Source organism: Maniola hyperantus, chromosome 6 (assembly GCF_902806685.2).
Source record: "Maniola hyperantus chromosome 6, iAphHyp1.2, whole genome shotgun sequence".
Taxonomy (NCBI): Eukaryota; Metazoa; Arthropoda; class Insecta; order Lepidoptera; family Nymphalidae; genus Maniola; species Maniola hyperantus.
Window position 1 is genome coordinate 4332118 of NC_048541.1, and position 14749 is coordinate 4346866.

The 14749-nt window shown below is 37.1% G+C and overlaps 1 protein-coding gene across 3 annotated transcripts in view; it reads left to right on the forward strand.

Annotated features, from left to right (window-relative positions):
* The window catches only part of LOC117983094 (synaptotagmin-5-like), a 65545-nt gene that overhangs the window by 12699 nt on the left and 38097 nt on the right, over positions 1 to 14749 (forward strand). Inside the window, exons 1-2 of one of the 3 annotated variants that reach the window (XM_069499285.1) lie at positions 972 to 990; positions 4071 to 4405. The exons of 1 other annotated variant lie outside the window; for it this stretch is intronic. In XM_069499285.1, the coding sequence (XP_069355386.1) occupies positions 4136 to 4405 (270 nt within the window). In that variant the 5' untranslated portion in view covers positions 972 to 990; positions 4071 to 4135. Of the gene's footprint in view, positions 1 to 971; positions 991 to 3276; positions 3666 to 4070; positions 4406 to 14749 lie in introns of those variants that run through there. One more of the 3 variants, XM_034969558.2, reaches the window with a different exon arrangement.

Here is a 14749-nt window from a genome sequence, read left to right on the forward strand (position 1 = left end):
AGCATTCTAGAAGTTTGACATACTAGAACATACTATTAAAATAAGTAAGTACAAATTTCTGAAAGGCGGCACAATATTGGCGGTTCATGGGCAGCGGTAATTATGTACTTAACATCCGGTGACCCTGCTTGAGTAGCTCAATAAAAGCCTAAGCTCCTAAAATTCAGATATTTAGCTGCCATAAAAGAGTAATTGCTTTGTTAGTTAGCTAAAATTGGAGTCCAGACATATTATGATCTTATTGTAAAAATCAACCAATTAAAAAAATTATAATTTCAGGTTTGTAGAGCGTTGTCTCTGTCACTCATACCTATATGACGTTTTGTCGGTCTCAACAACAGAGACATTGCTCTACAAATCTGTGATCTTCTAAAGGTTGATGTACATTATTTTCTGCCGCATACTGTAGTCTTAGCCACATGTGTGAAATAAATCTGCTTTAATGTTTTGTTTCTTTTCAGCATTCGTAACCCTGGGTGTCCAGAGATATAAAAACCAGTTTCCCTTCAATAGAAATGTTGAGAAGACATAAAACAACTGATAATTGGGCCGATTCTCTAGTACACAATCTCTAAACTAAACTAAATTAACAGGTCTAAATCTAGTGCTTTCCTTTTCCGCAAGCAACATTATGAAAGGGATAGCAATAGATTTAGACGTGATATTTTAGTTTAGTTTTGAGATTGTGTACAAAGGAATTAGCCACAATGTGTGAATATTATGTAAATATTTAAATTAGTGTAAGAAGTAAGAACAAAGTGATATTTAATTATTTAAAACTGAATAATAATAGATTATTATTAAATTATCTCTTTTATTATTTTGTACAGGTGTAATATTGAATTAAAGTATTAAACTACCTACATATTTCAATAAGATTGAGTTCAAGTAGCATAATGGTCGATTTTTAGCTATTGTTGCTTGGCAACACATTTGGATAGTCTGGAGCAATCTCGAGCAATTATTTCACTACACTGCTGAAATTTTCAGGTAGGTATTGCAGTAAATTGCTTCATGTTGTTGTGACGACATAATTGACAAAATTGCCTGGAGTTATGGAATTTCAGTTGCCCATATAAGCTTACCTTAAGATTGGTGCTGGCAAGGACCCTAAAAATCTGTCTGCGTTGGTCTGCCTTTCCTTTTTGAGGTTGGTTAAAATTAGCGACATCTTTAATTCTAACGACAAATTACGTCATAAAATAAATTGTGCTTGTACTTGTTATCGCAGCTCTCAGTTCTGTCACAATAATACCTGCTAATACGAGAATTATCCGGTAGATGGCGTTGTAAAAAAAGCTCTAGCAGCGATGAAGCAGGAGTGACGGGGTGCGACTTCCAAGTTCCAAGTAGAGATAATCATATCCATATCACTGAAGTTCCTATATGTTCTACCTCCAACCACCCAAGCGCAATGACAACGACAAAGCTGTCTCGCGTTTTATCACCGATAATAATATACCTAGTATGGCACAAGTTTTTCTCCACAAAATAAGTACCTACCTACCTCTGATCCGACAAAGCATTGCAAAAGCCATGGGAGATAAATGTTGCCATTGAATAATTAATTTATCAGGGCACTGTATCTGCTCATAATAATTGTGCTCGGTCTGCAATAACCGATAACAGACGTGCCCCTGCGAGGTACCCTTCCTTTTGAGGTATGGAACCCTAAAAAATTACGCAGGACAATATTTTTTTAGCGAACATGTTCTACATAGATATTGGGTAGGTGCTTATATACGTCATAGGCAATTACGAACCGCCTGTGGCCTGCGTGGCCTCCTTACTAAGGCAGAAAAGTCTCCATTATACCTAGGTAGGTACCAAAACTTCTTAAGACTTGTTCATTCGTTAGATATTTACTTACCTAACTACGGTCGAGCCTTCAAATTGTTTTATGTTCCAAATATTTGTGCCCTAAATAATATTTTTGCTAGACGTGTTCCATATTTCTGGTAATCGTCTTTTCGGTTACTACCTTCCTTCTTATATTTTCTTCTTTTTGACCAACGACGCAAACGTATTGGAACCTTTGTCTGCGGATCTGTGTGCTGATCGTAGAATCGTAGCTCTCAAACGGGATGCCGTTCGTATTCAAAGGCGGTGATTCTAATTATTTCCCACTAGCTTATACTCGCGACTTCATCCGCGTGGACTATACAAATTTCGAACCCCTATTTTACCCCCTCAGGGATTGAATTCCTTACTTACCTTACTAGCCAATGTCTCTGTGTGTCAAACTAGTCTTTTTTCTAACATGATGCGAGCTTTCCAATTTTCTGCATAGGTCTTCATGCATGCAATCCATCCATCTTTTCCTAAGTCTTCCTATTAGTCTTTTTTTTGTGGTGTCCATTTTTATTTATTTAATTTTAATTTCTCTGGTGCTGCAAATGCTCATGGGCGGCGGTAATCACTTAACATCAGGTAACCCGCCTGCTCGTTTGCTCGCTATATCTATTTAAAAAAAAAAAAAAACATCATTAACTCCTCTATTAGGTGACATCATCCTCTCTATACGTTATATACCCCATAGACCGCAGACTTTGGGTTTTATTCTAGGTATAATTTAATCAACTTTGAGTTTCACGTCAGTATCCATACTTCAAGACTAATCACCACCCCTATTATCACTATCCCTATTATAAATGTGAAAGTGTGTTTGTTTGTTGGTTTGTCCTTCAATCACGTCGCAACGGAGCAACAGTTCGACATGATTTGTTTGCATGGGTACAGTTTAAGACCTGGAGAATGACATGCTACTTTTTATCCCGAAAAAGCAAAGAGATTCCCGGAATTTTTAAAAACCTAAAGTCGCGGGCATCAGCTAGAACCTTCTTTATAAAACAGAAGCTCTGGCTGAAAGCCTTTTAATCAAAAACCAAGATCTTTCATCAGATACGAATAGCGGCAATGAAATTAGTCCATTCAAATGAGTGCTAGGGCATAATATAGCCTTTATAGCCACTTAACTACAGACTAAACAACACTGAATGATGTTATCCCAAATCCATACCAATATTATAAAGAGGTAAAGTTTTAAGTTTGTAGGAAGTAATCTCTGGAACTAATAAACTATTTTTGAAAAAAAAATCACCTGTAGAAAACTACATTATTTCTTAGTGACATACGCTATGTAGGTAGGTACCTGCCTATTTTATTTCATCTCATCCATCAATTTAAAAAAAAAATTAGAGATCCCTACGAAAATTGTAACAAGCTACCCGTACGAGCAAGCAGGGGCCAGTCGCTATTTATATAGGTACAACCTTACCTGAGGGGGTAAAACAGGGGTTTGAAATTTGTGTCTTCAACGAATTATGTATGTAGTTATAGGTAGTTAATAATACCAATTACACACGTAATGTAAAATTTATATTATGTATGGTTTGGGTAAAAGCCTCTTCCAAGGATTTCCACATATCTCATAGCTGAGGCTAACCATCTTCGACTCGCCAACACGAGTTCGTCGCAATAAAGTCAACACCGCGATTCGCGACACAGATCACGATTTCATGTAAACAAGTCTAATGATAAGAGAACGCCGCGTCGAACAGTCGTGCGCGCCCGCCCGCCCAACCCGCGTGTCTCTTGGACGTTCGACAACGTTATTCCGTATCACCAGGCAACGAACTCGCTCAGCAGGACGTCACTATTAATGGGTACGTAGTATTTTCCACAACAAAACGGCTTTTCGTAGCGTTTTCAGCTACCATATGGCAGCATTTTCATATACAGAAACCAAACTCTACCTACTTAAGTACATAGCCGTACAACTTGGAGTAGGTAACTTTGATTGCAGTTTAAAGCTGTAATGTGATTGGACTTCTAAGAGCTTTTCGCGTCAGTGGATTTATAACTGTTTAAATTATTCTGCAATCTGCATAATGAAATGACGGGACTGGGCGGATTTTTTTGCGCAATTCACTGTTTTTCCACCTATTTTTATGTAATTCGTCTTACTAAAGTTTTAATGAAGTGGAAGAAGTACGTATAAAACCACGCAATTTGTCAGGCGAAGCCGGATCGATGTTACATTATTCTGTAACTAATTTCGTTATCAACAGATAAGCTGTGGGCAGAGCGGAGTCAGGCGAGTGGGGTACATTGGGAGGGCCGCAAAAAAGGGAGTATGGAGCATTATTGGAAAAATTGGCACGCTGGATCAACTCCCAAGACTTTCAATGGGGAAATCCTGCCTGCCCAAAGACAGGTCTTAATGTCCCAAGCCCGTACGGGAACAAATCACGCGTGGGCAGAGAACAACAATGCCTGGAGCGCGGCTTTAGGAGCTATGGGAGGCGCTGGAACAGTCTTGATCATAGCAGCTTTGTTGTTTATGTTCAAGAGGCCAAAGAAGATGGAGCCTCCACTTCTTGCGCCGATGGACGTAGGACAAAATGTAAGTTTTTAATACTTAATTCTAAGTCAAAGTCAAAGTCAAATGATTTATTCAAAATAGGTAATAATTTACGCTTATTGATGGTCTGGTATGGTGTTAGATTTGTAAGATATAGTGGTGATAATTATAACGCAAACTTAAAACTAAAGCTACGAGGGTTCCAAACGCGCCCAGGTCTGAGAAGAGCCCACAACAAACTCTATTTTTGACTTATTGCTCAACTTCTACCTAGGTACCTATTAATAATTTTAAGGTAATATATTTACTTTACCTATAGTTAGGACTTTTTTTGATATCCAACGTTGCTCTTTTGTATGTTTGGTAAACCTTACTTTGGATGCGAATTTGTATCGTGCGTAAACGTATTTGAGGGCGCACACTGAATATCTAGGTACGTTTTTTTTTCGTCAAATTGGCAGTGTCATCGTTTTTTTAAATAAAAATGATGAGCAAACGTGCAGGCGAGGTCACCTGAAGTTAAGTGATTACCGCCGCCCATGAACATTTGCAGTGCCAGAGGAACCACCAATGCGTTGTCAGGCTTTCAGGAATTTGTTTTGTTTTCGTTTTTGTGATTTCCTCTCAGGTGCGTAATGAATAATCTGAATCTTCAAGATATTTTGTTTCTTTGTTCTCATCTTAATCCCACTTTGATGCCACAAACATTTGTGTCCGTAAACCAAGTTAATTAATTTATCTACATATAAATAACCCGAACTTTTCGGAATGGTCCCATAGAAGGCCTGAATTATTCGTGCGTGTTCGTAGTTCGTACGTGTTCGCACGATTCAAATTCATACGAAAACGAATCTAAAGTGCGGTCGGCCTTAGGATTCTAATGGAAGAAAGTACCTAGGTACAAGGTACAAAACTTAATATTTTAGTAAATCATATTAAATATTTATACTTGTAGACTTACCTTTTCATCTCTTGCGGATTGCGATCTGGCTCTGACTAAAAGCCCTTTTCTGGAATAAAGATTCATTTATTAATGCTGAACCGACGTTTGTAAAATGTCATACTTCATCATGATCAAACCATAACCGAGTCACTAGCACAGAGCTCGGGTCTCCTCTCAGAGTGAGAAGGGTTTTGGCTATAGTCTACCACGCTGGCCATGTCCGGATTGGTAGAAAACATCATCACACGAGTAGATATAGGTCTACTCGTGTGACATCATGCTTACAAGCGTACAATTTTGAAGTAATAAATTCTACGACACTTCTTCTCATCGTCATCAACCTATTACCAATCCCCTCAGAATGAGAGTGGTTTAGGCCATAGTCTAGCACGCTGGCCAAATGCAGATTCACACCCCCTTTTTGAGAACATTATGGAGAACTCTCAGTCTGAGGCAAGCAGACTTCCTCACGATGTTTTCCTTCACCGTATATGTAAAAAAATGTATATGGTAAAAAATATATTTGCGAAAATATTTTTTTACCTGGTAGTGGTAGTGTCTTGATATACTTAAATCATAAGATAACAGTCCTACATAAAATAAACAAACTCATTTCATTTCGCCGTTCTTCGTAAGCGTAACGCCGTTATTATTTTTAGTTTTGCGAAACTCATAGAAGTCCTACAAGAGCCAAAAACAATAAAAGACAATTGCCTATATAAATATCTACGTTCTTATTACCCACAAGGCGGCATTCGGACACAATCTTATTATCAAATAGTTACACGGTACGGCGAAGACCCCTGAGGACTGACAACGTGTAGAAACTACACAAGCCGACGAAGTTTTTTGACGACCTCCCTGGCTCATTGGTGAGCATTGTGGTCTTATGGGTGGTCCCAAGTTCGATCCGCAGCTGAGTCAATTTGGAAATTTATAGGCATTATACTCAGGTTGTGACGTTTTGGTCGTGGATAGTATATATCGGTACAGCTTTCCCGTACCGTCAAACGATTTCCGGTACGATGCCGCGTTGAAACACATAAACCCGGCCAAGAGCGAGTCAGATCACGCACCGAGGGTTCCGTACTCGGGTTCAATTTGCACAATAAATCGAAAACTATTATGCACAAAAATAAATAAAAATCTGTTTTAAAATGTACAAATAAAGCCCTTTCATATGATATCCCACTTGGTATAGTTACCGAGCGGATTTTTCCCCTTACGTCTGCCATAAGACCTACCTAGCTGCCAAATTTTATGATTCTAGGTCAACGGGACCAGACCTACCAACCCTATAGATTTCTTGACAGACACGACTCACAGACAGACAACGAAGTGATCCTATAAGGGTTCCTTTTTTCCTTTTGAGGTACGGAACCCTAAAAAGCAATGTAGATTGCAGAAGTCTGTGTTCATACCTCCACGATTTAGGTCTAAATTAACAAACCCTGACTTGTGCTACCTTATACAATTTTGCTTTTGTTTTCGTTCCGTAACTGACCGCTCTGATAGGTATACCTAGATACCTACAACTGGCTTTTAGTAGGTAAATTGAATAAACCAGGATCTAACTCAGTTAACCCCGGATAACGTGGCAAATCACTACCCATATTATAAATGTGAAAGTGTGTTTGTTTGTTGGTTTATTGGTTTATGGGTTATACATACATTCAAATAACTGATACATACTAATAAAACCCATGTGTAAAACACAGTTCTTTAATTTTTGTAGGCGAGTGTTCAACCGTTTAAAACGATTTATTTGGGGTTTATAACGACAACATTTTATTTAAAACGCTTTAAATCGGTTGTTTTACATCTATATACGGATCCCTAAAACAGTGAGGTCTAACTCGCACTTGGCTGATTTTTATTTGAAGTCTGTTAAAAAGTTTTATCTACATACTTACCTAATGTTAAGAACTTAAAAAACAAGTTACAAACTGACATCATTTTAATGAGCGGTTAGTTGGTTGTCCATAAATTTTCTGTGCGTGGAAATTGACATAATCTAGGTAGGTATACATCGCCGCAAGCTTTTTGCTTACCAAGTAGCGATAAGGGCAAAGGTCAATCATAAGTCAATCCTAATCAAGTCGTATTATCTTACTTCAACAGACCGGCCAAGTGCGAGTCAGGCTCGCGCAACGAGGGTTCCGTATTTTTTCGACATTTTACACTATAATTCAAAAACTATGATGCATAAAAATAAATAAAAATCTGTTCTAGAATGCTCAGGTGAAGCCCTTTAGTATGATATCCCACTTGATATAGTTATCTTATACTTCGAAAATTGAAAATACTAATTATTAATTAATGACCACAATTTAATTTTTTGTGTGATGTAAGCACAAATTCACGGTTTGTAGATTTTCCCTGAATGTCTGCTATAAGACCTATAGTTACCTGCCAAATTTCATGATTCTAGGTCAACGGGAAGTACCCTGTAGGTTTCTTGACAGACCGACAGATAGATTGACAGACAGACAACAAAGTGATCCTATAAGGGTTCCGTTTTTCCTTTTGAGGTACGGAACCCTAAAAAGCGGAGGTTCTATCAATACTAGGTAATTTTATAAATACAAAATTGTTTCTGTCTGTCAATCTTACTTATTTGCTGCTCAACCGTTCTATAATTATATAAATTTCTATAGAACAAACTTTCTCTGTTGGAATAAAAATAAAACCGTTTAAGTGCGCTTCAGACGCCAAAACAAAGATACAACAAAATGGTTATTATTAGGTTAAATTATATAATACAAAATGGCGCCCGCGACTTCGTCCGCGTGGATTTACGTTTTTTAAAAATGCCGTGGGATCTCTTTAATTTTCTGGAATAAAAAGTAGCATATGTCCATCCCCGGGATATAGGTAAGCTGCCTCTGTACCAAATTTGATTAAAATCAGTTAAACAGTTGGGCCGTGAAAAACAGACAGACACACTTTCGCATTTATAATATTCGTATGGAATAATGGATAATCAACCGTCTCATAAAGAAATTCATTTTATTCGAAACCGCAAAACTAAATTTATCTTAATATTATGATAACGTGACTGATTGACTGACTGGCTGACTGATCTATCAAGGCACAGATCAAGTTACTGGACGGGACGGCATGCAGATAACTGTTATGACATAGACATCCGCTATGAAAGGATTTTTGAAATGTGTGTAGTCCACACGGACAAAGTCGCGGGCATAAGTTAAGGATAATTGACATTCGACCGTATCGAATCCAAAGCTTACAATACAAGCTTAAATACAAGTTTTTACTGTATTAAGTACTTATAGATTTTTAATTGAAACATACTAAAGGGGGTATCTATCCCCTTTAGAAGCCTTGAAAGAGTCTGCTGTCTGAGAAAAAAATACAAAGTTAGAAAATAATAAAAAGTACGCGGCCAAAAGTGATGAACATCGATCTTTAGAAGGAGGCAGCTGATTTGTAGAGCACTGTCTCGGTCGTTGAGACCGACAAAGCGTCATATGGGTATGAGTGACAGAGACAACGCTCTACAAATATGAAATGTCATTCTAAAGGCCGATGTTCATCACTTTTGGCCGCGTACTGTACTGTATAGCAAGAAGGGAAGCATTTGATTGCAAGGTCTGTATGAAAACAAAATTCCAATCCATTTTACACCTTAAAGAGCTCGGTTTAAGAGTTGTTTTTCTTCCTAGCAATAAAGATGCACGGACTGAACGTATGTACAAAACCAACATGGAATCAATTTCATTCCGCACTAGTAAATAGGGCTATATGGATCATCGATTAGATGCATGCTCATCAGTGTTGTATTTCCATTCCATACTTAGTAGGGACTAAGCTTAAGCCCGCGATGAACGGACATGAAAACTACAGATTTACAGAACCCTACAAGACAGGTAAGTCAAAAACAGTTTCGTTTAGGAAATAACGAAAATAATCTTTTTCGTCCAAAAATAGATTGGTCCAACTCACGGAGCTCGCCTTGACCGAGAAAATAATTGTATTCAACCCCGTTCAAAACGCGATTCGTAAGTATTTTTAGAACTGTTCAGGTACCTAGGCAACTTTTATATTGCGACCTAGGGTAGCAAATGGTAATTCGAATAGTTTTACAACTTTGATATGAGTTCCAGTGAAAAAGATACCCAGTCTACGCTATCTGTATACCTAATCGTCTGTAGGAAACCATGTGAGTAATAATAGAAATAGAAAGATTAACTTTTTTTAATAGGAAATATTACAATAAAACTTAAATATAGCCTTATCTAATTAGTATACAAATCATGCTCGCGTGGAATGGTGCCAAGAATACTGGCTGCATTTCCGCGCTGGACAGCCAGGCTGATCCGTTGCGCCAAAAATGAGCCAACCCTTCTATCACCATATGAGGCTGCTAATTATTGATGCTTCGTTTTTTCAATTGTTGCAGTTTTCTCGTGACATTAAAATATTTCGATCTACTCACTATGACATTTGCTGATTGAAACGCAAAAATCTGAACTCAATAGCTAGCATCTGTATTGTATTTAAACTGCATCAACACGAGGTGACGCGGTCAAGGGCTAATTTGTATTCGACTGAAAATTTCCATTTTTCAGTCGAATTGAGAACCTCCTCCTTTTTTTTAATTACTTGCAGAAATCAGTTCTAGCGAGTCACTCGCACTGTGTAAACACTCAAAGCATGTCAAATTCAGCAAGTTTTTAATTGCAAAGTAACCTCTGCAACTTGATTTCGGCATATTAGGTAGGTACTAGATGACGCCCGCGACTTTGTCCGAGTGGATTTATGTATTTGATAAAGTATAATAATGTAAAGTATGGATATGTTTATTGCAAGACACCTACACACTGAAAATGATACTGAAATACATATACTTACATTTTTTATAAATTTCTCATAGCTAGGTACCTACCTATGTAAATATGACAACATATTTTTGTTTACCTAACAAACTCTTTCAAGTCTGCTAAGTCTGTATCCTATATGCATATACGCTACTATGAGTGCACTGCTTGTCCCTAATGAGGGCTCTGAAAACTTAAAATTTTAGTCCATCTATAAATAACTAGCTGCTACTCGTCGCTTCGTAGAATACTTAGTGTATTTTTCAATTGTTGCAGCTTTCTCGTGACATTCAAATATTTCGCTGAGTGGTCTATATTTTTGTCAGCTATCAATGTGCAAAAAAATCGAATCAGCCCCTTAATTGTTTAAGAAGAACCGTAAAACGGGGTGAATAGGTACGAAATCTAACTTCGCATTGAAATTTACGGATGTTTTGGTACAAATTATGATGCTTTAACTGTTTGTAAGCATCTCCGGTTGTAAGAATTCTAAGGAATCATCCAAAAAATATAAAATAATGATAAATTACTGGTATATTTTAATCAAAATATATGCTGTCCCTATTTATACTTGATCCGGGGTGTAACGGAATGGCAAGGGGGTGAATAGGGAAAAAAGGTTAGGGTTGTCAAACACAAGTTAGTCTATCCTCTAATATTACATAACTAGCTTATGCTCGCGACTTCGTCCGACACAAATTTCAAACCCCTATTTCAACCCCTTAGGGGTTGAGTTTTCATAAATCCTTTCTTAGCGGATGCCTGTCTTAATAGCTATCTTCATACCAAATTTCAGCCCGATCTGTCCAGTAGTTTGAGCTGTACGTTGATAGATCAGTCAGTCACCTTTTCCATTTATATATTTAGATTAGGAAAGTGAAGACTTGTTTGTTTGTAATCGATAAACTCTGAAATTACTGGACTCATTTTAAGAATTCTTTCACTATATTCTATAGCTATTTTATTCAGAAGTAACATAGGCTATATGTTATTAAACATGGCATAGTAGGTATCAAATCTTTAAAAAAAAGCAACCGCCGAGTTTCTTGCTGGTTGCTGGCATTCCGAATCAGTGGTTTGACGATTCAAAAATAAATAAATAAAATTATTTTTATTTAATTAAACTTTCACAAGTAGTGTAGTTACCTGTACTTGTAAAAGTTTAATTGAATAAAAAAAAATTTTTATTTATTTATTTATTTATCAATATTAAACAGTAAAATGCCATTTAACAAAATTTTACTAGTCGACTACACAAAAAGGAAGAATGTTTTTGAACAATTTTATTAAATATTTAAAGTGACAGCCCTGTCCCTATATAAACCTTACTGTTCCTATTTAACCTTGATTCGTTCCAATTCAGTAAGTATAGCGTTCCTATCCACCCCTTTCCCGTACCTATAATCCCCATGGCAAAGCCAAAACCACTTGGTTTCCAATTTTTCTTTTTTACAGAAAAATATGTAACATTTAGACAAATCTGCTTTTGTGACGCCTCTTAGATAAATGTTTAATGATTTCTAATAGTTTTTGTACTGTTTTATTCTCGTACTTCGTCAAAGTAAACAAAGTTTTGAGACCTACGGCTTAGCGTGTTTTGAACAACGTTTTTGCAATGACGCTTTCGTTATTTTAATGTAAATTTGTCTCTGGTTCAGTGTTGCCAACTAAAAGATCAAATAGTCTACTATAGGGAAAAACAATGCTACCAAAATTCTAAGCTGTTTTGGGTATTATTTTTACCTTCAAATCTCATTCCCAGTTTTGTCCCTATTCACACCTCGATTCCTATTCACCCCGTTTTACGGAACCGTTTCATGGCTATCGCAATCGTCAAGAGATTCTGCCCTTTGATTAGCTGCGAAAAAATGTAAACAGCGAATCAACCATTCAAAGGGCAGAATTTCTTGACGATTGCGATAGCGATGAAATGGTTATTCTTCCACATTCGGGGGGCAGTTCGGTGTTGTAGCCGTAAAAAAAGTAACAAATAAACTGACTAATAAACTTCCACCATGTGTTGTCTAGTACCTACTATATAAAGCTCAGATCGGTAGTGCTGCCTAAGTGCTGCCACTTCCCGTGTATTGGAGGCGAACCTTTCATTGAAATAACGTGTTTTTCTCTGTTTTCTATTGCGTAATACACGTAGCTCCATCTTCAGCAAGCTTCGTGAACAAAATAAGTAAAGTGAAAACCTCATGGAAAGTGAAAGCCTAGCGGAAAGCCTAGCGGTGAAAGACAAAACTGAGATCCTTTAAGTGGCCACTAGATGGCGCTTGATATTTTTATTCTACTAGATTTTCTACGCTCATACTACGTCATGTGCGCCTACGAAAATCGTAGCGTACTACGGCATTGGCTTCGAGCTACTAATGAAATACAAATAGCACAAATCAAGCATACGCGCAACCGACATCAGCGCAGCGCAAGAAATGCCATGTCTAAAAACCGAAAATCGACAAAAAAAGCTAAGCTTGAACTACCATCGAATCAAAGTTCAAACACAACCATTATTTGTCTATACAAATCCTCTAAAATATTATAAATACCTACTTCCTGTAACCTGGTGAGTGACAAAAGCTACTTTTTATCCTGGGAAATCAAAGAGTTCGCACGGATTTTTAAAACCTAAATCTACGCGGACGAAATTGCAGATTATACAGTTCAATACATCTAACAATAACAAACACACCAGCTATTATCCTCATAAATATACAATTTAATTCATAACTTCTCTGTCATAGAGTTAAAAAAACCGGCCAAGTGCGTGGCGGGCCACGCGCAGTGTAGGGTTCCGTAGTCACAACATAGCCATGATAGTTTTCCTTTAAAATTGATTATAATATACTACTGCTGTGAATTTTTTCACGTTCCTATATTCCTACCATTTGGCTGGTGGGGGGGGGGACACACATGACTCTAATAAAAATTAGCACTTTAAAACATCATACATTTTACAAACGGATCTACAAATCGAAAATCGGACAGACGGACTGACATGGCGAAACTATTCCTTCCTTGTTTACTACGGAACCCTAAAAATGCAAAAAAGCCTGTTAAAAACATAAAACACTTTGGTACTCAACGGCACTTCGAGTCTCCAAAGGGTTGTTGACTTTAGCCTTTGATTACAGCCGCCGGAGCGTACTCCATTATTTTGTTTCAGAGCTCCAAGCGTAAAATCCACCGCTAGCTAAGCTTGTATATTCATTAGCTTGTTTGTGCACATGATTTTGTCCACGTGTATTTTTATGATTTTGTTGGAACCATTTAGTTTCCCGGGATATAAAGTAGCTTAGACCCTTATGCATATCCCCCAAACACATACCTACGTATAAGAAACCCACCTCATTGTCATCCTGAGAAAACTCCTTCTATTATGATATCTTCTCTATATAAAAATGAATCGCTAAATGTGTTGCTGATCGCAAATCTCGAAAACAGCTGAACCGATTTTGCTAATTCTTTTTTTATAATATTCCTTGAAGTACGAGGATGGTTCTTACGGAGAGAAAAAATTAAAAAATTGCCTGAAAAAGAATCGACTGTTAGGCGGAACGAAGTTCGCCGGGGCAGCTAGTGAATAATAGAAATGGGTTACGACACCCAGCAATGAGGAATACGATTCAGACTTTCCCGGGATATATCTAATGTAAACCTAGATCCCTCTTTGCCTGCAAAAATCGTTCGAAATCGGTTCTGTGGTTTCTGCCGTTTCAATGATAAGCCTGGATAAAGTAGAAGACACCAATTTTAAATAAAATAATAAAATTAAAAAGATGCAATTGTTTCTAAATCACAGACATTTTTATTTAAAAAATGTTAAAAAACTGTTTAATACCAGTCTTCGACTTGAGCTGCTAAATAGCGCTAGGTTTGGTCAAGGTTAATTTTTAAGCAGAATAGGAAAGCGGTTCTCCGATTGTTTTGCGTAAAAATATTATTAGTTTTGGTTTATTTAGGTAAATTATTTCATTATTGCGTTCATTGAATTTTTGTGTGAACAACGTATTGACTATCAAAGTTCCTATTCTTTATTAGCGTACACTGGAAATTGCCCTTTAGTATTGTACCCCAAGATTTATTTTTTATGTTGTTTGTATTTCATTTGGAGGTACTACGTTTTTGTTTTATATGTGATTTAGTAGCAAATTGACTGTGACTCGCTTACCTGTCTAACATAAGATTTATTTGTATACCTACTCGAATTAGGCTTATATAAGTCCCGCTAATTGCTACTGCGCTGGAACCATGTCTCATTAACATCGAAATGACGTCATTTTGACGTCATTTAACGTATATTTAAGTAAAAAATATACCTACCATCAGCTCGAAACTTCTAGTGAAAAGTCTAGTGATGACGTCACTAAAATGGCGGCCACGCGCATTAGCAATTTGCGGGACTTATACCTATGACTTTATAATTCGTCTGTTATTTTCAGCAAGTTTTCAACGGTGTTTTCTCAAAATGTCCTTAATTGATTATATTATAGACGCAAGCCCAAACAGTATCCATTGAATTATTATTTATGTACTAACGTAGAAATTTTTCGCGGTAGCTGGCTGGCCAGCGCACGGATCGCTGATTTTTAGCAACTT